General features: G+C 39.0%; 1 protein-coding gene across 5 annotated transcripts in view; it reads left to right on the top strand.

Annotated features, from left to right (window-relative positions):
• Positions 1 to 26,019, top strand: part of gria4a (glutamate receptor, ionotropic, AMPA 4a) — a 120,919-nt gene that overhangs the window by 50,061 nt on the left and 44,839 nt on the right. For all 5 annotated transcript variants that reach the window (XR_004655519.1, XM_034864035.1, XM_034864028.1 and 2 more), the window contains exons 6-13: positions 2,858 to 2,911; positions 4,226 to 4,384; positions 10,455 to 10,622; positions 12,046 to 12,150; positions 12,814 to 12,924; positions 20,322 to 20,528; positions 22,169 to 22,384; positions 23,075 to 23,235. Coding sequence is in view for 4 of the 5 variants with exons in the window: in XM_034864035.1 (XP_034719926.1) it covers positions 2,858 to 2,911; positions 4,226 to 4,384; positions 10,455 to 10,622; positions 12,046 to 12,150; positions 12,814 to 12,924; positions 20,322 to 20,528; positions 22,169 to 22,384; positions 23,075 to 23,235 (1,181 nt within the window). In the remaining variant the exon portion in view is untranslated. The remainder of the gene's footprint in view (positions 1 to 2,857; positions 2,912 to 4,225; positions 4,385 to 10,454; positions 10,623 to 12,045; positions 12,151 to 12,813; positions 12,925 to 20,321; positions 20,529 to 22,168; positions 22,385 to 23,074; positions 23,236 to 26,019) is intronic.

Below are 26,019 nucleotides of genomic sequence, written 5' to 3'. Positions count from 1 at the left end.
CCCCCCCCCCCCCCCACACTGTATTACTGGTGTCTATATGCCTGCTGTCTGTTTCACTCAGCTAGTTACAGCAACACTCCTTATGCTTTCTGACATCTGGAGAGAAAACAAGATTTGATTTTTTCCCCCTGGAGTTCATAATGTGGAGTGAAAAATGTGACTTCCCCAACAGCTACATCAGTGCATGATTGTAGTAAACACACCATACTGTCCACTCCACACTCACACAGACACACACACAAACACAGAAAAACATACAGTATATGAATCCACACACTCTAACACCTTACGCTTGTCCAAGTTTGTTATATGATCTGTCTTGCTTGATGGTCTAGCTCTGACAGGTGGCACAGATGTGTGTGTGTATGTGTGTGTATGCGTGTGTTTGTGTGTGTGTGTGTGTAAATATGTGTGTATGTGACTTTTGACTCAGGTTTCAGTGTACATCTCATTGGTTCTGCCACCTGTCATCAAATCTGATCCTGTGTCTGCACATCTGACAAATTCAGTGACACACACAGCTAAGCACTTTTGCTCACACACAAATACATAGCCCACATACACAAACACACACACATGCATGCTTATCTGTAAATACACATACCAGTGCATAATGCACATGCAGCTACACAAACACACACACACACACACACACACACACACACACACACACACACACACAGACAGACACACACAGTAGCAGCATCCTAGACAGTGGCCATACAGACTTCTTAGTTGGCATTTGTGGTAAGAGAATAGAAAGACAGAGACACACACCAGGGTATACTGAGACAAGCATACAGACACAAACACACACTGCCGACAAAGTGGGCTCTGTGATGCTGGCATTGGCAAGCACTCCAGCTCTGAGACAGAAACTGCTCTGTTTGACTGCCACTGCCAGCTGTGTGTGTGTGTGTGTGTGTGTGTGTGTGTGTGTGTGTGTGTGTGTGTGTGTGTGTGTGTGTGTGTGTGTGTGTGTGTGTACATAGCTGTTGATATGTGTGGATGAGAGAGATACAAAAAAGTGAGCAATTTGGTAATTGAGTTTAGGCACCATGTTAGAAAAAGATGCTTCCCCCTTCTTTGTCAAAAAGCTTACAATGCGCCATATTTTACTCCATCCCACTGTACACATATACAAATGACAGAAAACATTACGGATTGCAATTTTTTGCAGAATTACACTTTTGACATTACTTTGTAAAACAGTCAGGCATTCACTCTCCCACAAACACACCTCATAGACAATAGTCATATCTGTTCACTGGCAACATGCATTGACTGTACGTGAAGTGAAAAGAACATTTTAGACAGTTTTTTGTGGTTCGACTGGCCTGAATTTAACCAAATCTTAAAGGAGAATTACGGTCTACTTCAACACACAGCTCTGTTTTTTTGTTTTGGAGTGCTATTAGTAGAGAGAAAAAACAAAAACAGTCGGTGCTACCTACACTGAGTTATCCCCCTGCTAGAGTTAGCACCCAGCAGACTTAAGCAGCGCGTGTTTTAAACATGTTTTTAGCCACTCAACACGTCCTAATGTCAGTAAAAGTACTACCCATGTGCAATGATTTATTCTGAGTGAATCTGACTGCTGTAGATGTGAAAGAAATGCACGAAAGTTGTGCTAATTCAGATGTGTTTTGTTCCGGTGTTGAGACAGCAGTTAGAGAGCTTAGGGACAGTCTACAAACTACAACACAGAAAAGAGATAAAACAAAAGTATGTAGGCTATCAATTTAATGATTAAATGAGGAAGTGTCTCCAAACCTACCTCAATTATAACTTGTATTCTGCTAGTTTTAATACAGCACTTACTTTTATTCTTTAAAATATGTTTGTATCTCTTTTTGGTGTTGTAGTTTGTAGACGGTCCCAAAGCACTCCTGTCAGTATCAACACCTGAACTAAACACAGCTGAATTAGCAGAACTTTTATGCATTTCTTTCAAATCTACAGCAGTTGAATTCACTGTGTTCAGTATAAAGGAATCACTTCACATGTGTAGGCACTTGTACAAGACATTTTGAACACATTTAGAAGCTAAACACATGTTTAAAACTTGCCCTTTTGAAGTCTATTGGGTGCTAACTCTAGCAGGAGGATAACACGGTGTAGGCAGCACCGATTGTTTTCGTTTTTCTTGCTACTCATAGACCTCCAAATTTACAAACAACAGACCTACATGTTTAAATTGACCAGAATTCTCCTTTAATCAGGCTTTACTTGCAACAATTTGATGTTTCAGGGAAAGCTGAAAAACATATTAATACATCTGCTATCAGTAAACATTTAGTGTATTTTTATTTGTTGTCTGTCTTCTGAAATTACATTTCCCCAAACAATATTTTGTTAATTCAAAATGGGAATTAAGTCTTGTAAGAATGGGTTGTCTCCTGTGCAGACTGATCTTGGCACCTATATTTACAGGATTTAGGGATTTTTAAATGAAATTGTACTAGACAGGTTAACATAGCCCCCACATAGAAAACACATTGCTGAAGCTCTTTTAATGTTCCAAAAGGCTGCAGACTGTGAGCCAGCATGGCACAGACCACAAGTGAAGTCCTCACAGGCTCATCATGCTTTTAATCAGTACAAGAATTTAACTACAGCTACAGATGGGAGGGAGTCCCCTGTATTTTTGTGTTTATACCCATGCCCTGCTCCTTAAGCTAAATTAAACCAACTGTAACATCTCTTTCGAGTTAATTCAATGATTCATGTGTGAATTGAGAATTCTACATGAACCTTGGTTTGCTACACTACATGCATTGCCAACATTTAGCAAATAAATGATGTATTCTCTCTCCTCTCTCTCTCTCTCTTTCTCTCTCTCTGTTTTCCTTTCTAGGCTGTCAGTGTGGGGAAACATGTAAAGGGTTACCATTACATCATAGCAAACCTGGTAAGAAGTCTTAATGGAATTGCTTGTTATTTTGCGACTTGTTTAGTAGCTGTGTGATTAGTGTGACCAGATGTCTCCCCGTCTGACGTCTATCAAACTCCTTCCTACATACTGTTCATTGCAAAACACTGTGTTTGCAGCACGTAAAATTGCAGTAATCCAGGGATATTTCCCTACCCAGTCCTTACGGTACCTGCAGAGACTTTTTAGCTTTTTAGCTACGAGTTCATCGGGTCCCGGGACACCAGCCTGAGCCTCCATTTCAACAATGAATGAATGAAAAATAGCAATGCGTGTTAAAATCCACTCCTAGCCGCCTATGTAGGTCCTACATCGTTGCAGCCAACGGGAGCTGTAGGCCGACTCAATTACCATTAACAGTTGTTTATGTTCTATCAGGCTATAACTACTCGAGAGTCTGCTCTTGAGACTTTGCTCAAATATTTAGAACAATTAGGGCAGGTTTCGGGACAACTGGTTGGATTTCTGGACGTCTGGTCACCCTATGTGTGATGTCTTGTTTTAATAGCTTACATAAGGATAATCTTTTTTAATATTTCAAAGAAACACGACTAAAAGAATGATTTGGTAAAAAGACAAACAAAGTAAGATAAGGTCTTAAATTACTAGAATCCGCCATGACACACAATCAATCTCTGTCTTTTAAGCCAACAATACGAGACATATTTTACTAACTTCTAGTTTGACATTTAGCCTGTCCCAAAGTTATTCTTTTGGTGTTTATTAGCAATATACGAGCTATATTTGCCAGTTAGACATTGATCTTTTCACATTCCCACCAAGGTGCCATTGTTTTTTATTACTTCTTAATTAATACATGTGTCGTCCTTAACAAAGTCTGAGCTGCAGGTAGCTGCTTGAACTCATGTTAGTATATGAAGTATTGCTTCAACCTTAATCCCTAAAATCTTTTCCACAGCAGTTCTCTCTGGGACGGTGAAAAGGGGGCCAGTGAGCTCAGGTCAAGCTAGATAGACTTTTAGCAATTAGCATCCATCATCCCAGGATAACCCTCACGTGTCTTTCCTCTTTACTTTTCCTTAATGGAACCCTCTCCACGACCACTTCACTATAAAGTGTAATTTTGCATGAAGTCACACACTCAACTGTGTTAGCCACTCCTAATTGTGTAGGGGTATAAATAATCCGAAAACCTGTTGGAGTATGTGGAGTATGATTCTTCAGCAAAAGTTCCACACACTGTGTTGTAGGGTTTTGTATTCCAATTCCACTCTGTTCTTTCAGTGCTTTCATCATCCCACATTATACCTTTTCTTTCCATCTTTCTCTCAGGGATTTAAGGATATATCTCTGGAGAGGTTCATGCATGGCGGGGCAAATGTGACTGGTTTCCAGCTGGTGGACTTCAGCAGGCCCATTGTTATTAAACTGATGCAGCGCTGGAACAAACTGGATCAGAGAGAGTACCCTGGATCTGAAAGCCCACCTAAGGTGATACAAATATGCTGTCCCATCCTTAAATATAAGAATTGAAAAGAATAGAGTTGCCACTACCCTAACTAATGTAGGTTGAAATATGTGCAATAGCAGGTTTTGTTATGGAAATGTTGTTCCCTAAAGCAGCTCTTATTCTTCCTTGGCTGCTATATTCAGGAAACAAAAATGCAGAACTATACTCTACTCTTACAAATGAAACAAAAGGTCTTTTCAGCTTTAACACACACTGGAATATTGTGCACAGATACACACACACGCACACACACACACGCACACGCACATATTTAGGGTTGGCGGCATTGGTTTGCAAATATTCTTAGTAGCTTGAATTCTCTACAGAAGCCAAATGTACAGCTTTCTTATCTACATCACACAGGGATGTGGTACAGCTTCTTAGCAAGTCAGAGTGGGACCTCAGGATGTGGGAAAGGTCAATTAGCTGATCCTGCTATGACAGACATTCATAAATTCCTCTGTGATTCTGTAATGGATGCTCCAGACTCCCCTGTCATGTCTGTCCTGCATGATATTCCTCCATGATATCTCAGTCACCTTTTCTCTCTCTCTTTTTCCTTTCCCTTGTTTCCAATTCTGTATCCAAATGCACAATTGCATCCTTGTGTCATTGTCACATTTATTGTATATCTTTTTTTTGTCTTTCCATTCACCATTTATGTGTTTTTTCTCTTACTACCAATGTCCCTTCCCCTGTCACATTAGTGTTTCCTTCATTTACTCTCTCCCACTCCCCCTTCCCTCCTGTCTCTGTCTTTGAACCTCTCTCTTCCCTCAGCCCACCTCTATTGACCGGGTTTTGACCTGCAGCCAATTGCGTTTGATTTGGGCATATATTAACTGGAAATATGTCCACCTACCTATTAAAAATACATCTTCCTGCAGCTATCTGTCCTTTCCTCTTTGGCTCACACACACACGCAGTCACTCTCTGAGGACACGCACGCTCAGAGCTGCAACTTTATATTAATGGTCATATTCTTTTTTGTGATCAAATTTTTTTAATTAAAAACTAACAAACAACAAAACAAATTGAGAAAAATCACAAACAAACAGTCAGAACACTGGAACATAAAACCGTATCTCAGGGCCAAAACATGCAGAGAGAAAAGATGGGGGGGGGGCACAAAAAGAACGCAACAAAAAGAGTAACATCCACAGCTTACAAATAATACATGCAGAAGCAGAGATACACAAACACATAAATAAACCGACACACACACAGACAGACACAAGACAGGGGCCAATCACACATGCAAACAGAAACAAACTTGATGGTCAAGTGATTTTAATATTGGAATGTCATTTTTCACCCAGGGACCTGTGTTAATTAGCTTATCATCATTCTTAGATTGACCCGATGAATTTTCATTAGTTGATGGCAGCTGCATTAATTGATCCATTTACACAGCAGTTTGTGTGTTAATGATGGTACACATATTATATGCATGTGTGTGTTGAAAGACAGACACAGTGAACATGGTTAAAAATACAAAACCAAGGTATACACAACTGAACTGAAGGTGCCCTCAACTTTCAGAACTTTGTGAACACATTTGATTAAGTGGACTTAAAAAAGTTTTCTTCCTAAAATTATGTTTTACCACTGCCTTTGGTAAACAAGGAAATATGATTTTGGTGATTTAACACAATCACAAAAAAACTGATATCTCTAGCGACAACAGATGTTTCCAAATTGCTCTAGGCTTATTGCTGCTGTGAAGAAAAAAAAGAACTGAGCTCAGTTAGCCTTGGGCTAACTCGTAGCCTAAGGCCAAGTAGAACTCTGGTCTAATAATGTGTGGTGTGAAAAGCTATGGGGACATGTAGCTTTCACACTGGAGACTGGATTTTGAGCTAGCTGGTTTTAACCATCAATCAAAATCTCTTAAACCATTAATTGTCAGCTACTATGCCTTGAAATTAGCTCCATTGTGCCTGGACATTTTGTTGAAGAGTGATGACAATGACCAGTGACCGTGTAAAGAAATGTATTACCTTCATCAGAATTCAATCACAAAGCTTATGGTCACACATAACGTCTCCAAGTTATAGCCTTTTTGGGGTTAATCCCACATTTCCCCTAGTTGCATGGTCAGAATATGAATAGGTTCACAACATCTGCGTAAGCGTATTTAACAGATAATGGGGCGGCCTTTATCAGTATTTTGTCCTTGTGTAAAGAATTTAATGTTTGCCAGACACCAGTGCAAAGCTCATTTTATAAATGAAATATGCGTTTCCAAATGGTTTTAAAGCTACTGTTTTTTTTTCATTTTTCCTTTCAATTTCTCATCTCCTTTGATAAGAAAAATTAAAGAAAGACCTTTCTGTTTTTCAGCGTGTCATTAACCCAGCCACTCCTATATTATTCTACCTGACGCTCAGTCTGTGAGATTATTTTAAAGCATTAAACAGCAGACACATGTACACAGTCTTTGCACTTGATGTATAAATTGTTGCATACAGTATATATTTCCTGTTTAGCTCCACACATCTATGAGGCGAATGGCCACTCGCTCTTTGCATAATTTATTTAGTTCAATCTTTGGGCACAAATCAGACGTATGCTTAGCTTGACACTGGCATCATCCTCTATTGGTGCCACATTTACTTTTGTTCATTATGCTGCCGTTGTGAGTCATAACGGCCTGATGATTCATTACACTACTGTTAACTGGTTTGCATAATCAATATTCCAATATTACTTTACGAGTCCAAAGTACTGTACATAACTAAAGGAATGAATTAATGACTACAATGTCTTATGCAACATTGCTTTATCTCACTCAGGTCAATTCTCTCATAAAAGTCTTCATGCACATGGTGTAAAGCAAATTTCTATGAATATTAGCTTCCGTGTGAAAAATGGCACATGCTTTCTTGCATACATCGTTTATAAAGCTGGTCTTTGGTCTGGTATGGAATTGTAGAATCAACTTGTGAAACTAAACTTTATTCATGGTTGTTTACACAGTTTTCTCTGTTATGACTTGGTGGATTTTAGCTGAAATTTGAGATTTAAAACAACCGTAGGTATGTTATCCAGAATTAGGTGTTTAAAAGAAAAAGTCAAGACTGTTTTCTGTGTCCCGAAGGTTTCTCTGTCCTTGACAGAAAATGGTATGCTGCCTCAGTTTTGTTGTTGTTGTTTTCTCCTTGATTTGGATGCTACATTTGTCATATGTCAGTTGCATGCCTCAAGGCTTCTTTAGTTATAAAGGAGAGAGATGAAAGGAGGATGACATGGTTGTGCAGCCTTCCAAAATGCACCTTGTAGGATGCAAAGCAAGGGATGTTAGTAGAAGAGTAAACTACCCGCAGAGGCGTGGAGAGCATCGGCAGTCTTTCAGTCGATGTCCCTTTTCCCTCCCTCTTCTCTCCGGTTTTCACTTGTTTCCGTGAGGATCCGTTTCATGTGAAGGCAGCCTGCTGTGTGTTTGACTGCCTCTGTCTGTGTGGCGCTGTGTGTGTGTGTGGGCTGGGTGGGTTTGTTGCTGCTGTGTGTGGTGCTGTTCCCCACTGCACTGTTATAATTAATTTGTAAGACAATCTGTCAAGAACACCACTACTTTTAAGAGTTTCATTAGAGAACAACTAATAGTCATTTCTTACCCTTTCTCTTATGTACTATCATGTTTTAAAGGTCTCTTAAAGGAGAATTCAGGCCAATTTTTATGTTAATCTTGATCGCTATAAATATGCGAGTACTTTCAATTGAAAAAAAAAAAAACTGAATCGATGCAGGCAACACTGAGTAGCTGCAGCTGCATGTGCAAGCTTCCGCTGAGCTAAAACAGCAGTTAACGGGGCAAGTTTTAGAGTGCCTTTGTGCCTCTTAACAGACACACAATACAAGAAAAATATCAGTACAACATCAACAGGGCCCTTATATAACATCTAGACGCATTTTCAAGTCAGACATTGTTTTAATTCAACTACCCTGTCTTGTTCATGCCGGTGGGAATCTTGCTTGCCTGACTAGCTGCTAGAGCTAACTGTTAGCTGCTATTGATAAGCGTGTTCAGCCAGGCTTTTGTGAAAAACGCAGCAGTTCCGTGTGTATTTTTATTACAGACAAGCTGACAACAATCCCCCGAATGGGTGGGCACGGGGTGTAATGGGTGTCTTACATGCCTTTTTGGCAACAAATTCTAGTTTATGTCCTCCTCAAAAATAGGTAATTGAGCACTGTAGTGGTTATGACTATATCAGTAATGTAACTACATGGAAACGGGCTAAATATGCACATGGCTTACACAGTAATAACGATTCTGCCAGCTGTATCTCCCGCTTGGAGCAGCTGCTTCATATGCCTGTTGCACCTCTCTGTCTGGTTCTTTCCAACTCTTGTGAGGCGAGTTCTTTGTCTGTATTCTCAGGTTCGAATAAATAAGGACGACCATCAAACTCAAAAGGCTCTCCCGTGTGTTGTATATCTGCTATATTCTCCTAGTTATGTTACTCCGAGCTTCTTCCCTTGTGAACAATAGCGCCCGGTGGTGTGGTTGGTGTCCTCCATGTCTTTGCGGCAACAAATTGTTGTTTATTTCCTCCTCAAAAATAGGTCAGTCCATGTAGTCACATAGTTATGGATATGGTCTTAACCACTACAGTGGTCAATTCCCTTTTGTTGAGGGGGAAATAAACTACAATTTGTTGCCATGAAGGAAGGACACCCACCACACCACCGGGTGCTCGTGAGATTGTTGCAAGAGGCGAGAAAGGCGGGGAAGAAGGCTGCCTGCCCGGCTGAGGGAACTAGTACACAGTACACTGCCAAGCCACTCTAAAACTTGCCCCGTTAATTGCCGTTTTAGCTCAGCGGAAGCTTGTACACGTCGCTGCAGCTACTCAGTGTTTCCTCCACCGATTCAGGTCGAGTTTTTTTCAATCAAAAGTACATGCATATTTATATTGATCAAGGTTAACATAAAAATTGGCCGGAATTCTCCTTTAAAACATTGCATTTTTTGAGATTTACTCCAACTTACTTCTTAAATGCCACATCCTATTTTAGAATGCTAATGTAATGATACATTACTCCTAAATCTTGGGAATCCACATTTCACCATCAGAGGGAATTCCCTAACAAATTGGATTTAATTCATGGATTTAAATAAGTTTTAATTTCATTTTCATGGCCCATTGATTGTATTTGAAAACTATAAGCCTGTCTAAAACCGGCACATTTATGGGGATGTTACATTTACAGTGATGTTGATTGATGTTCACCGGTGTTAACTGTGGAAGTCAAATAAAAGTCAGAGTGGTGAGATAGATTGAGGCCCAGGTCAGCATATTTGCTTACTGGTGAGGATAGTTCATACGGAGTTAAAATGTACTCTGATGCAGTACTACAGCTGTTACCTGAGATCAAATTGGTTCTCGTTTTAGGCACAGCCCTGCAACACTAGCATATTCTACTATGCATTTGTAAATCACAGAAAGCATCTGTTCAGACAATATGTGCTGTGTGGAAAAGAGACAAAAACAACATGAATGTTTTGTTTTAATACTACTGAGCACCAAACACATCATGTGACTTAATTTGGCTTACAAATGAATTTGGATTTCCTATATTAAAATGACTGGACTGGAAGAGTATTTTGAAGAATATTACTTTTTAAGGAATAATTTATCACTCAACGAAAAAAATTTAAATCACATCACTTCAAAAAGCTGTGACTCCTCAGTTGTGTATTAATAATATATAATAATAAGATATTTGTAAGTGTGTTAATATTGATAAATTATTATTTAGTTTAGTATTCTAGAAACATACAATTATCGACGATCAGTCTATCCTTTAAATTGTTATGTAGATTTAAACTGTTATGTAGATACACTTTAGCACCCTGAGTAAAGTCAGTGTCAGTTTCCTCACAGGGTCTTCTTAAACGTTTGAATGCCTCTCTCTCATTTTAAATGTTTTCATTACCTGAGAATTAATTGTATGACAGGACTAATCTCCATTAAAAAAGTTTAAAAAGTTAAATTTTTTACTTATTCTGTCTCTTCTTCCTCCTTGTTTTCTACCCTTCTTCAGTATACCTCAGCTCTTACGTATGATGGCGTCCTTGTGATGGCCGAGGCCTTTCGCAGCCTTCGCCGTCAGAAAATTGATATCAGTCGCCGTGGCAACGCTGGTGACTGCTTGGCCAATCCAGCGGCTCCCTGGAACCAAGGAATAGACATGGAGCGTGCACTTAAACAGGTTAGTACAAGTTTAAAGTTGAATAGTTTAGTCAACTTGCAAAACGTTAAGACAGCTGTTCACTTACACACACACGTACACACACATGCACGCACGCACACACACAAAGCAGTGAGTAAAACAGCTGTCATGAAAAAGGGAAAAAATGTTCCAGAAATCAATGCCGAGATTTATGTGTTATAAATTCTTGTTGGGACTTTGATGGAGTACCCACTAGCCCACACACACTAACTGGAACACACAAGCTTGTGTGTTCCAAGCTTGTATTGCTATTCTTGTGGGGAAATTGTAATGAATTTAATTTAATTTAATTACTCAGCTACTTACCATTGCATTAACAATAAGCACTATACAGTATATCTTACTCCATCGCTTACCCTAACTTGAACCTAGTCACAATTCTAACCTTTACTCCAAACCATGCCTACACTCTCAATTCCTTGTCAACCTTGTGGGAACAGAAGTTTTGTTTAAACTGATAAATAATTTGTATTACATGAACTATTGATATTATATTTTAGGGGGAAATTTCCTTGGTGCAACATCCTCAACTTAACTAACTAATAACTTAACCACTTAAAATTAAACCATATTTTTGATACTATCTACTGTATGTTGCCATTTATTTCTGCATTAGCCATTGAAAGTGTTTACATCCAGTAATTATCCCTCTATAGCAGTTTTCATTGTTAGAAGGAGGGTCCGCGATTTCTTCACTGGATTCAGATTGCCTACCTAAACACATGAACTAAAAGGAAATTATGCATTACTTATAACATTATCCTATTATTACTGCTAATGTTGTCATGCATTGCCAGACCTATCTCCACAGCGGTGCAGAGGAATGTCTGGCTAGTCCACATGACATTCCTCGATAGGACAATAAATGGCCAGAGGTTGTTTGCATTTCCTACTTTACAAATTGTCTTTACAATCATTCCCTGAAGGAACCAAGCAGGCCTGCCGTGTTGTATGATCCAAATGTTATTTAAAACTTACCATTTTTATCCTGTAACGTTGCTCAGAGGTTTTGGTAAATATTGCTCAATGCGACCACAGCTTAAAGTTAACTCAAAGAAAAAGGAAAGTGAGGAACATCCGGCGGAACGTCTGGCGACACTGGGACTATCCCATAAATTAACCGTCATTGATACAGAATACTGCTAATGCTAACCCAATATTTCCTTTGCTGCTTCTACCCATTAAATCTGTTAAACTACTTGTAAAAGACTGCTTGTTTGGCTGCACTGTAATCAGATACAACAGTTGCTCTTCTTTTAAATTGCTGATAAGTAGCTGGTCAAGGAATGTCCCTCCAGAAATCTTGGACTTACAATCGTTGCCAAATCAATAGAGACTGAAGTCCTAATGCTTTGTCTTCCTTTGTCAGCAGTTCTTACTATCATTGTTGCTATAAATTCAGGTGCGCATTCAGGGCCTGACTGGGAACATTCAGTTTGATCACTATGGTCGGAGGGTCAACTATACCATGGATGTGTTTGAACTGAAGAGCAACGGACCACGCAAGGTAGGCTCCCTCCTCATGGCTTAGAAACAAAGACAAACAATAAACACATGTTTCATGTTTCCTGATGGTGGCTGATTGTTCAAAAAACAATTAATTTACTGGTAAATGATTTCTATTATTCTCAATTTTTTAACTGTATTGCTGCAGTTTTAATAGCTTTTTTGAGTGTACAATAAATAACACTACGCAGTAACATAACGGACAGTTTGAACATAATCCTTCTTCATAATAGCAAAGGGTAGGAGGAAAACGCTCTGGTTTCAAGAATTTATAATTTCTTTTTATTGGAAAAAAAGTAAACATTCAGTGCCTATAATTAAGAAATAACACCATGTTCCAGTTTCTCAAGTGTTCCTCGACAGCCATGTGTTTTTATTGAAAGTTCTTGGCTCACACTCAATATCTCTCAATATCGTCTACAGTTCCAATGGGAAATCTGTTGGAGTGAGCTCATTCTGTTGACACATATTTTTTTTTTTTTACTTTTTTTTCTCTCTTCACCTCACATAGGTTCCTTTTTTTTTTTACAGATATATATACTATTTTTTTGTGAGCATTTTACCTTTCACTTTTGCATGAATTGCACCATAAAGACTGATTGATTAGATGAATATGTTTCTTTTATCACTCATTCTTGCTCTGTTATCACTCTGTTCCTATTAGATTGGCTACTGGAACGACATAGACAAACTTGTGTTGGTCCAGAATGAAAATGTTCTGTCCAATGACAGCACGTCAATGGAGAACCGAACAGTCGTTGTGACGACCATCATGGTAATGTACCCTCAGACTGCTTTAATTTATTGATGTGGGTTCTGTTTGAGATTTGGGTTAGGATGTCCTTCAACACTCACAATCCGTCTATCCAATTCACCAAAACCTTGCTCACATCGGTCTCATGTAGAGGCAATTTGTGCACATGTGAATAACACATCAGGTCCACAACAGGTGACTAATACCCCATGGTAAAAGATCAAAATTCATAATTTGTTTTTTTTTATTTGAAAAGCAAGATCAGACATGTACAGGGAAAGGGAGAAAAGATCATACGCTTAGTTTGTAAGGAAAGAAATAGTTAGCAGTCCTAATTGGGTTGGAACAATGGCTACAGCATTAAGGTACTTAGACAGGACTAGGTGCACCATGCCTGTAATGACAAATGCATCACAGGCATGGTTTTGCTGCTGTAGCACAGTGGTTTCCAATCTGGCATTTAAGACCCCTACAGGGAATTGTAGGACAAATCTAAGGGGCAAAAAATAATTAATAACACAGAAAAGGACAAAACAATGCAAATTCTGTGAATTTCTTAAGATTTTCCACTAATTTCTGCTTTTTTTACAATATTCAAATAAAACAAAACAAAAATACTCTCTTGGTCATAACCAGTAGAGATATATGCTACCGGTATTTAGCTATTGCAATATCCATTGCTTTATTTTGAGGGGTCACAAACTGAAAAGGTGATGAAGTCACTGTACAAGCCATAGATAGTGTTCAGGTTTGAGGAAGGAGTTTTTTTTTCTTTATTGGCCTAATAGGATACTTTCAATGTCAGAAAGCCAAGAACCAAGTACAACATGTGGATGTGATATGGTAGAGTTTTAGTTACTTCAAAATGAAACATAGGTTGGAGCAGAATGAGCTGTACTAGTTGAAGAGAGCTCTCAGAACACAGCCAGGAGGGAGTGGCATTTGTCCAGCTGGAAGATTAAACTAATGGCTCATTAGTAGGCAAATCTAAAACTGACCTCAGATCACCATTTAGAAGTGACCTCAGTCCAGTCTCCTCTAATGGCTTTCACATAGACACTGGTCTGCAGCCCAGTATAATTACTTCTCTTTCTTTTACAAACACGGATAAGGGAGGGCTAATCGGTGGATTTGTGCACATCCTCTGCTTACATTTGATTTCACTTCACCCATCTGCAGCCTTTTTATGGTGTCCATCCTTTTCCTGTAAATGCAATCAGGCTAATTCAATTGGCCATGAAAATGATGCAAGTGAAAGCAACTCAAAAGACTAATTTCAGCCAAGTGATAAAATAAGGCACAGACGCCTGATCATTATAAATTCCACATTTTGCTTCAGGCCATGTGGCTTCTTCTTTCAGCAAAGTCCTTAGTCTGACCAAAACACCTGTAAGTTGTACTGTGGTACTTATACAAATACCTATAAATGGACAAATGTTCAAAGATATTGATTTCATATTATAATTAAAGTCTACAGTGCCTCGAGTGGCCACAATTGGAAATAACCAGTCAGGACTGCACAGAGGAAAACAACCACGCATGCTGCAGGAAAGAGTTCAGAAAAATTAATTCAGCTGGACTAAATGTCCCCAGTGACAGTTCTGCCTCCAGACATGCACACTTCAACTGGCAATATGTTAAACCTCAGTGTGTGTGTGTGTGTGTGTGTGTGTGTGTGTGTGTGTGTGTGTGTCTGCGCAGCCAGGCCCAAGACAAGCAAATACAAACTCATCAACACTATAAAATACGTTAAAGGGCAAGTTGTTATTCTGTGCCAAAAATCCTTTTTTGAATATGTGTATATTATGTTCATCTACCATTACTTATATTACACTGTTGTTGTGCCTGTGGCTGTTTGGCTTGTGTCTCTAATTACATAAATTGTACGAGGTTATAAAATAGATGAGTGTGCAGCTCAGAGTTTGGCGTTAAGTCTATTCGATACATCTTCCTTTCCTATTTCTTCCTACCCATCTCTGTCTGACTGTTTCCAACACCACTATCCCCTCTCTCTCTCTCTCTCTCTCTCTTTCTCTCTCTCTCTCTCTCTCTCTCTCTGTCTGTCCCTCTCCCTCTCTCTCACTGTCTGTCTTTAACTCCTCAACCCCACTCCTCTTGATTTTACCTCCATGCTTCTTCCCCATGCATATTTCTCTGTGGATGGTGACCTCAGCGGGCCTGGGCTAACGTTAGCTCAGCCACCTCCTCCTCTTTGCAGCCTCTGATGATGAGGAAGCCACTTCTGCGACACTGATGCCGAGTCTGCAGACTGAGCGACAGACTGAAACAAAGACTCACCTGAGTCGCAGACCCATGGCAAACCGACAACAGACGGACTGAGCGTCTTTAAAATTCTGCACAAAAACTTAGTGTGCTCTGTTTTTTGTTTTGATTGCTTTGCGTGCATAAAGAAATATGTACAGCATATTTGGTTTTGGTTTTGAAGTAATTTTCTTTGTTGAGAAGGGGTTTGCACTGCATTGACATGGAAGAAATGGCATAAAGGGACTGAAGTTGCATTGAGCTTTTGAGGTACTAGGATGCCTTGCTCGCTGTGCTCCTGTCTTCCTCTCATGAAAAAAGCCATGAACGAGAGCTCTGCCAGGGATTCTGTGGGCACTGTCGAGATTTGACATTTGGCCACACTAAATCACCAGACCGTCAGACAGCCATGTTAATTAAGATTTTTTTTTTCACTTCTTTTGAGGACACCCCAATCATCACGGCCTTCTCTGCTACAATACAGAGAACCGGCGGGGACAAATGACTGTATCTATGTATACATTTTGATAAATATTGTTTTGTGTATTTTTGGAGGAGAATAATGTGTGGACAGATCCTCATATAAGTCCTACATTTTGCAGCCCTCAACTTTAGACAACACTCTTGATCTGTCTTTACCTTTCTGCTCTGCCACTTTCTGCTCCATGCTTGAATGGAAAGGTATTCAACGCTAGATCCCTACACTTTGTAATTGTGCCATTATAAATGTCTTGACTTGTATATAATGTCACTTTCACACTAGCATTGGAGCAAAGTGCATTAATGGGAGTTGATTATTCAGCCTGTTGGCATTTGCCTGTAGTAGAGTACACTTACTGTACATCCCTGATGACATGACAAGCCTTTCCTTCCTTAGTTAATTGCAACATACACAATGCTCCTTGTGCTTCTCCTAGCGATTTTTATGGTTAATTGTCTTTAACATAACACTGCATTATAAGAAAAAAAAATCTTTAAATGTATATTTTATAATGGATGGATTACCAAAAGATGTAGTACACAGAGCTTTAAAGAAACCCGTACAGTCCACTCACTGTTAAATCTTTTCACTCAATTTTCAAACACAGTGTGTTTATAAATGAAAGGTCTATGTTCCTATCCCACAAGGCTATTCATTAGATTACAAGGCACTCATAATAGAGCTGAAGGGAGGAAATTGACAAGGGAGGAACATTATTTTTGAGATTGTATTAAGTGGGTCAATATGCATAAACAGAAGACAAAACAATAACAAGTTCAACTAAAATATATACAACTAACACACAGTGTTGACTGGCTGATGGATTGAGTGGGTGTTGGTTCAATCATCACAGGCAGGCAACGAGGCCTTTTTTTCCGGCTGGCCTGTTAGTTACCTGGTGGACTGACTTTCTCAGCAGCTGACTGTCTATGTGGCTGGCTGACTTTCTAGGAAAAGCTTTTGAACTGGCAGGTTGACTGGGTTACAGACCAACTGGCATTGTGACTAACCGACTGGCTACTCACTGACTGACTGCTGAACTGCCTTGCTCTCTTTATGGTTGAATAATCGTACTGACTCACTGGCCAGATATGAGACTGCACAGATGATCATGTACTATAATTGCAGTAATGAATGAATGAACTGATGGATCAATTGGACTGACTGAAATAGGCTGTGACTAACTGACTGCCTGGCTTGCTTCTTTGGCCATCTGAATGAGTGGCTCGCGGGCTTATTAAACGTCTTGGTGGCTGTCTACATGTAACTCGTATTTAAAAGTCTGGCTTGTTAAATGCTGAACTGATTAAACATCCGGCTGGTAGCTTGAATTAATGACTGGACAGTTAGGTGACTGTCCAGTCGGGTTTTTCACCTTTTCACTGGCTGGCTAACTGGCTTACATAGTAAGGCCTGTCTGCCTTTTGGCTCCTATGTGAATTGTTTCATGTCTTATCAGCCCCAACCATTTGCTTCTACAAAGCTGTTCTCCCTCCTCACCCCCACCCATGTTCCCTCTCTGTCTTCTCTTGCTTTCCTTACTCCTTTCCTCTACATTTTTCACATGGTCATATTCTCTCTTCCTCTTTATCTGTCCATCACACCTTCCCTTTATTCTGTTCTTATCTGTCTTCTATTCTCCCTGTAGCCATCACTGTTTGTATTTGGATCTGCTCCTTCATCTTTCTTCTGTAGTTTTATGAAGCCAACACTCCTCATATCCCTCTCTCCATACACATTTCTCCCTGTATCTTTTTACAATGCCCGCTCTTTTTTTTCCTTTTAACCTCCTGACCTTTGAGCTTTTTTCCTTGTCTTTCCTCCCCTCTTTTATCTCCCCACACCCTGACTTATGATGCAATATGCAACAACCTGACATGATAAAGCAAATATATATGTACTGTTATCAAGTACACGCACAAAAAAACTCAGCATTTGTATTATTAGCTTCACACGGACCAAGACAAAGGCTTCTGGATCAAACTGATAAGAAACCCTTAGGAGGTTTGAAAGGGAAACAACGCCACTGTTTTTTGAGTTCCCACTGGTGTGTATGCGTGTCTGTTTCTGTTGCTTTCATGATACTAATTTAAGTATCCCACTCTGATTTCCAGTGTTGTAATGTAACAAAGTGCAAACACTTTATTAGTGAACTTAAGTAGAATTGTTGCGTATACTTCACTTAGGTATTTATATTTCTTGAAATTTTTACCTTTTCTCTACTAAATTTCCTAAATAAAATGTACTACTACTTTTACTCCACTACACTTACTTTTAAGCATGTTTATCACAAAAAATGAAATCATAAGAATAAGACTGAAACAAAGCAGGTTTGGCAGATCATTGCGCCACGATTGCAAGTGAATGCACGCTCCGTTCCAGTTTGTGCATAATGCTTGTTTGTTGCCAAGCACAAAGCGCCAAAGCCATACAAAACTAAAGATGAAGAGAAAAGAAACATAATAACTGATAGCATCATGGGAGCATCTGCTGCAGGTAAGTATTTAAAATAAGTACATTTAATATAAAAAAATACTTTTGATACTTAAGAACAGCAAATAACAGATACTTTAAGACTTTTACTCAAGTTAAATTCTCAAATACACTTTTTTGCCTCCTTGCTGAGAGTTCAATGACGACATCCAAACCACTCGTGTCTATCCATTTGATTTGTAGCTGTTAGCTTAGCATACAGACTGGACATAGTTAACATTGTTTACCTAAAGGTAGAAAAAAATCTATGTAACAGCACCTCTAAGCTCAGTAAAAAAAAAGAACTTTTTACACTGGTATTGACCTTCAAGACGTGTTTTGCAGCTAAAATCTTCATTGCTTCTCATCTTCATCACTGCTACAGTACAGAGCAATCCTCATGGCTGTGTTGATCCATATGAGGGAATCTACTTGAATCGTTTTTGCTGTTCATTAACATTATAATTTATGTTGAGTCAATGGAATGAGCGCCCCGGGACCTGCTAATGTCCACGATAATGACATTTTTGTTTGTTTGACATTGAACACGGGGCAGATGTTTGTATTTGATGATGATGATGTTAGAGATAAACGTGTAAAGTGTCCTTTTTGTGGTTGTTTTAAAAAAAATGTATTTTGTTTTAACAACTTGTATACTGTTGACTGAATATTATTTTTTTTTAAATGTGATAAAGCAATGCTTGGGGGTGGTTTTGTTGTTTTGAAACGTGTGTTTGTCCCCCATCCTTTCATATGTAAATTCAAGATTATCGTTATTATTACATATGTGTTGATATTTGTTTATGCATAAGGAAATGGATTTGCACATCCCAAAGATATTTGACAGGTGCTGGAATTGTAGCTAAACTTTACATTTTTAAACATACACACCATTTGACAGGAAGAAAACGTTGCTGTGGAAACTGATGATGAATTTCCTTTCTGGATTTAGAAACAGGAAAAGTCTTCAGCATGCTAATATGCTTAAAATAAAAATGTTAGCATGTTGAAGTCTAGCAGATATCATGTTTACCATGATCACCATATTATTCAAGTGAATTAGCATGCTTACCTTCTTTCACAAGATTGATGCATATTTGCATTTGGAAACAGCTTAGCCTATTGAGTAACTATATTTGAAAACGGATTTAAAAATAATGGCTCTCTTTTTTACCTTTCAGTCACACACAAGTGCACAATTAAATGGTTTCATTTCAAGTTCTTTGTTCACTAAAGAGAAAGCAGATTCAAAAATGAATCCATCCTTCCTTTTTATATTTAGTTTGCATATTTTCCAGCGTAAGATTTTTCTAATCCCACTGCATGCTTTCATCTGATCTAGACTTGTTTCTCAGTTTCCCGGATTGAAGATCGTTCTCCCCAGATCTGTGTCCGAGTGAATTTATTGCTCATTTTTATTGCTCATGATTAAACTGTATATTTCTTCAATGTGAATCAATTTCCTGAATGAAAAATTCAACCCAACATATGCAATCATCTTTTGTTGTGTTGTGTAATCTTCCTAAATTGTTTCCGTTGGGAGCGATGGATACTATTAAAGCCTGCTTGATTAATTAGATGAGATTATTCTTTTTATTCTTTGATAAAAAAGGGTTTGATAGCATTTTAATAGGCTTGGTTTCAGTTGGATTACAGGGTGAGCAGCCTCAGGCATAATACCATAACTCACTGCTTCTGATGGATGCGCTGTCACTCTAAAGTGTGTGTGTTTGTGTGTGTGTGTGTGTGTGTGTGTGTGATCTCAAATACATCTCGCTAGACAATATGAACTCCCTCTTTGATTATCTTAATCTTTGTTTAATGCATGCACAGAAATCATTCCACCTCTTACGACACATTACCAAAGCAGCAGCCTCCCTCTCTTTTTGTCCTCTTCCCATGTATTTACTCACTCTCTTGTAAATTTCTGTTCTCTCAGCATTAAAGTTGCACTGAGTCAGCTGCAGGTTCCAGCGGAGACATGGAAAGTCAGATAAAAGCATAAAACAAGGCATTTGAAGCCAGAAAGACACAAAATAAAACATCAACCTCAGACATGACCTTTGTCTGTGAAATGTTTATAGTTAAAATGTGGATCTACATGAAGTTTAACTTCACCGTTCTTTGTGCATTGTTTTTAAAGGTTGCTGCTGTCATGTTCCTCCAATTATTGTGTCTTTCTCCCCTTATGCTGGTTTTGTAGGAGGGTCCCTATGTGATGCTGAAGAAGAACTGGGAACTCTATGAAGGCAACGACCAGTTTGAAGGATACTGTGTGGACTTGGCCTCGGAGATCGCCAAACACATTGGAATCAAATACAAGATCTCCATCGTACCGGATGGGAAATATGGAGCCAGAGATCCAGAGACCAAGATATGGAATGGCATGGTTGGAGAGCTTGTGTACGGGGTAAGTTTGGATGGAGAATAACTGGACTTTAATAGTTATTTTGTTATTTTTACAGTTAATTATTTATATATTAAGTCAATTCAACGTCAACTTAAGTTTATTCATATCACCCAAAGATTCCCTGGCACACTTCAGACGCTAAAATACATTGCATTTATTACAAGCACAATTTGAAACATAATCTGAATTTGCATGTAGGAGTAGACACACAGAATCACAAACATACAGGTAAGAACATTAATACAACACAACAACTTGTTTTGTTAACTGCAATGCAGTACAACATCACAAGTAATGGCCTCAGACACATTGTGTAGAATCAACACTTCTCTGTCACAGAGTCAATTTAACATTATAATCTTATAATGCCATGTATACTGCAGGGCTATTACATTGCATTACACTGTTCATGCTCCTCCTATTGTGACACCAACAGAGGCAATCATGCAACAGGTGAAAAAAATGCTTAAAATAACTCTTAAGCAGTACATTAACTTGTCCCGAGCTCTGCGTTTCCTTAGTTACTGAGTAAGTTTCCTGCAGAGATGGTGTGTCATGGATGCTTTACTTATTTCTTGAGAATTTGGCAAGCTGGCTAATTACGCTGTCGACACCCATGCACGGTCTGAGATTTCACATTGTCGTCTCGATGCAAACTTCATCAACATTCAAAAGACAATGTCAGTCGGCACTTTGCGGAAGAGTGAAAGTGGAGACTTTTGCTGCAGAACAGTGACAGAATTAATTGGCATCCAGAAAGTGACAGAAGCAGAACCGCTGCATTGACTAATGAGGTTTAATTTGTTCCAAACACTTGCTACATGGAGGAAGTACATTTGAAATATTTCAGCACTTTGTCGTCTTATTTATGTCTTTATGTTCTTTACTCTCTGTTTATCTGACTTTCTTCTCCTTTTCTTTCATGTTGTGTTCTTCTGTCTCCTGCCTTCCATACCTAATTTATTTGATTTATCTGTCTGTAGTGCTTTGTGGGTTTTTGGTATTCCTCTGCCTCCTCCTACTTACTTGTCTTTCTTTTGCTGTTCACTCTCCTTCCATTGTAACATCCTAACTCATTGTAGCGAAGGAAAACTTATTTGATATTCATTTATTGTAGCCTCTTTTTCAGTTAAGACTGCAGATGTTGTTTAGTCACATGCAAATACTTGGAAGTAGATACTTTGCTGTGCTGAATGAATGATGCTATTGACTCATCTAAAGATTTTGCATGTGTGTTATTGTAGACAGATTTATGTTCTGGCAATGTCACTTTCGGGCCTAAATATGATTTTAATTTAATTAATTCGACCCTTCTCTCTCCCCACTTTTCTTTTCCCAAGCTTTACCACTTCCATTTATTTGCTTCCATAAATTTTGTCATTCCCCTTCCTATGTTGCTCCTACTTTAAAATCCAATGATATGGACTATGATTGTCTACTTCCCCGGCCTTTTGTGTTTCAACTTTTATTTCACCTCCCTTCATCTTTATCTTCACTTTCTCCTTCTGCAGACAGGAGAGTTCACAGAGAATTCCTACCCACCATCACTCTTTGCTTTACATAAAGTTCCTGTACATCACCTACCACTACCATATGACAGAACTAAAGTAAACACACTATTCTACCCACCATCTTTTCAGAAAGCAGAAATTGCTGTGGCCCCGCTGACCATCACTCTGGTGAGAGAAGAGGTGATCGACTTCTCGAAGCCCTTCATGTCTCTGGGAATCTCCATCATGATCAAAAAGCCCCAGAAGTCTAAACCAGGTGTTTTCTCTTTCCTGGACCCGCTGGCCTACGAGATCTGGATGTGCATAGTGTTCGCTTACATTGGAGTCAGTGTTGTGCTGTTTTTGGTAAGTGATTACAAACCAGAAGTCAGCACTTGAGTTGGATTGCAGGGCTGTAGCAGCGTGATGTGTTTTTAAAGCTTACAATTGAAAGAACAGGGATCTTAATTGGCTCACAGACTAAAAATATGTCTCAACTAATGAGCTACAGCACATGGTCCACAGTCTGACCTTGGCAATCCTTATACAGCAGGACACATTTCATGCTGAACAGGAGTCAATTTGGTCAATTTTATTAATATATATAGAGGAGATGATACTTTCTTTCCATGGCAGTTTTTTTCTGCTGGACTAAACTTTCTGATGATATAATAACTCAGTGGTCATGCATCCAAATTTTTCTGAGGGTACACCATGTGTCTGTTTTAAGGATTATTAAAATCCTTCAATACAGTAATGCAGTTAATGACTTTTCAAGTACGGCAACTTTGCCTTTACCCGCTCAACTGTAATGACTTTTACAATGTTGAAGATAATGTCTGTGCAGGAATTGTTAAATACTTGAAGGTGTCCTATCTGAAAAATACCACCACAGACCTTTCTGTGAGATCATGCCAGAATAACTCCTATGACACCAGTGTCTGCATACTCAAGGAAACATTTTTTTTTTTACTTCAGTCTGTGTTAAAGTAAGACCCTACTTTTTAGACTTCTAAATGATCTGTAACACTTATTTATTCCCTCTCTCTCCCAAAGGTAAGTCGCTTTAGTCCGTATGAGTGGCATGCAGAGGAACCAGAGGAGGGCACAACAGAGCTGGGCCCCACCGACCAACCTCCCAATGAATTTGGCATCTTCAACTCCCTCTGGTTCTCACTGGGAGCCTTCATGCAACAGGGCTGTGACATCTCACCACGGTGAGGAAGGGGAATGGTGTGTGTGAGACAGAGTGCATTTGTGTGCATATCTGAGACTGAGAGGGTAGAGAACGTGTTCATAAGAGCGTGTGTGTGGGTTGGGGATAGTGTGTTTGTGTCTGCAACGTGCCTTGTGTCTGTCTAACTGTCTGTAATGTTGGGTGCCTAAGTATTGGGCTTTAGTGATTCAGAGTGTTGACCATGTGCATCACCTCTCTTAGCACGATTTTAGGTTTCACTGAACTGGACTGCTTTTCAGAGACAGTGTGTTAAGACGATGTGCCAGAAATACACACATAGACACAAGCGTGCCACTGAAAAAAGACACGGAAGTGAGAAGGAAACACCTGCACATAGTCCAGTGGTCATGTCCATATGGGTGTGCAGGTTGCTAGATGTGTATTAATTTTTAATGCACCACTGAAGAGGCTGTCCAGCTGTATTTTTAGAATATTTATAGGACTATGGAATTTTATTATTGATAACCTGAGAATGCAGTTTAGTGAAATATTTATAGACATCATACTTAAGGCCTTTAGGGAGTAAATCTAAGGAGAGAAGCAGATAGAAAAGTGCAATAGACAAAAAGTAAAAGGTGTGACCAGTTGAGCAAAATGTGAATCATAAGAAGTGGTAGCAGAAATGTGAATGGACAAATCTTACTTTATCATAGACGTGGAGACGATGTGGTCAGTGGTTCCTGTTGTGTAGCGGATATGACATTTTGAATTCGGTATCCAAACACGATCATGTGGGAGTATCTTGTTTGTCTTGACTTTTGTGACACTCTTAGTGTGAAGCACTGCTATGATGTTTTGCCCTTAATGTAAGCAGAAGCATTTTATAATGACAAACGCATTTGGCTGAAGCTTCCCAAATTTATTTAACTTTACATTTAAATCCATACAAACATTATTGCTCTCATTAATAATTTACGCTTTTGCGCTAAAACACATCACTGGCTATGCATAAGCAAATAGGGTTTATCTTGTAGGTCTTCCAAATACTAAATGTTCAATCTTATAATATACATTATATATGTATATAACAATTGTTCATTCTTTTTAACCACATAAATCGTATCTTCCTTCCCTAATATTAACTTTAATTGATGTCCAGGCTCACTGACATACAGTAGATACAATCTTTTTCTCATCTCAAGGACTTTATTTCTGCTTTTAAGCCTAGTTTTAGACCCAGTGTCTCCCAACATTTCGGCTGTATTCCCATTGGCATTTCACTTTTGGGAAAAGAACAAAAGTTCTACATCAGCGGCCCAAACATCACTTTGTGTCTCCCCCTTTTTTGCCCTTCTCCTTCGCTTGTTCATTCATCTCTTTCATGCTCTATCTTTTTCTTCCTCCCCCGATCCCTGACACCTGGCGTCTCCCATTCCTTCCCAATAACTATACTGTGACTGACAAGCCAGTCCTAGACCCAACACACAAAACTGAAAACACTCTCACCAGCTGCATGCACACATACAAAAACACACAAGATGTGCACTTGAATACACAGACATTTCCAATACACAAAATTGAAAACACATTCACCAGCTGCATGCACACATACAAAAACACACAAGATGTGCATGTGAACACACAGACATTTCACACTCTCCTTACACACCCACATGCAGGCCTATTCATTACTTGCAGGACTTGTTATAGATGTGTGTGCATAAGCTACAGCTGTCAGAGCGATAATTTGATAGTTAACATGAAGCCAGTGTTCGTCATACAAATCACCCGGCCCTGTCACTTCCAATATAGCACAACTCCTCCGTAGGCCAAGATTACTGCAGTCAAGTCTGCAGAGATGGCAAAAGTACTCACTTACCATAGTCAAGTTGAAGAACAGATACTTCTGTTAAAAACGCTGGTAAAAGTGTAAAAATACTCAAGTAAAAGTAACGTTGGCTTGCGAAGGACAACCAAGTTTTTATTCAAAGCTATGAGGACCACACAAATGTTACTAGAGTGCAAGCTGAGAAACTTCAATGGAGATGGAAAAAGGCTCTTTAAATGACATTGGCTACATTTTAAATGGATGTCTGCTAACAGGCCTCAAACATCACATATATGAAATATTGTGACAGAGACTGGGACTCCAGGTTAATAAGATTGTAACTGAATAGCAAGATATGAATTCAGTTGGGATTCTGTGAGAATTCACAGATCTAGTTTCTCTTTTTTAATCTTCCTCTTAACATTTAAATGAATCTACATGTATGTGTGTGTTCAAATATGGATTCTGGAAAGAAAATAAAGTATACAATTTAAATTACTAAATTTACATTAATTGAGAAGTTCCCCAAACTTAGCCAGGAGTCATTCTTGATGCCTACTTGCGTTACTTCCCATCTCTGGAAGTCTATCACTTGTATACCTTTTCTTCATGTTTTTAAGGAGGTTTCAATGCAAACTTAATTCTGGGACAACTTCCTTATAAATGCATTAATAAGGATTTATCATGTAAATTCAATATAAGGTCTCATGTATCATCAAAATGTCAGTCTCATAAGATTCACCATATTGCAAAGACGGGTGCTACAGCTGTAACTAGTGGTGTGGCTCTGCTCCCAGCATGAACAGAGAGCAAATTGATGGAAACGTGGCAGATTTGGATTGGGCTTTGCCATCCCCTGGGGGGTACAAAACAGAGCTTTTGGAGATGCACATCACTAAAATGTAATATTGACAAGCTAACATGAGCTGAATTAATATTTCCTAATGAGGAGGACGCCAATTAATGGGTGAAAGAACAGCACTTGACAATGGTGGT

Source organism: Etheostoma cragini, chromosome 3 (genome assembly GCF_013103735.1).
Source record: "Etheostoma cragini isolate CJK2018 chromosome 3, CSU_Ecrag_1.0, whole genome shotgun sequence".
NCBI classification, from domain to species: domain Eukaryota; kingdom Metazoa; phylum Chordata; class Actinopteri; order Perciformes; family Percidae; genus Etheostoma; species Etheostoma cragini.
This window is presented reverse-complemented; position numbering and strand designations above follow the sequence as displayed.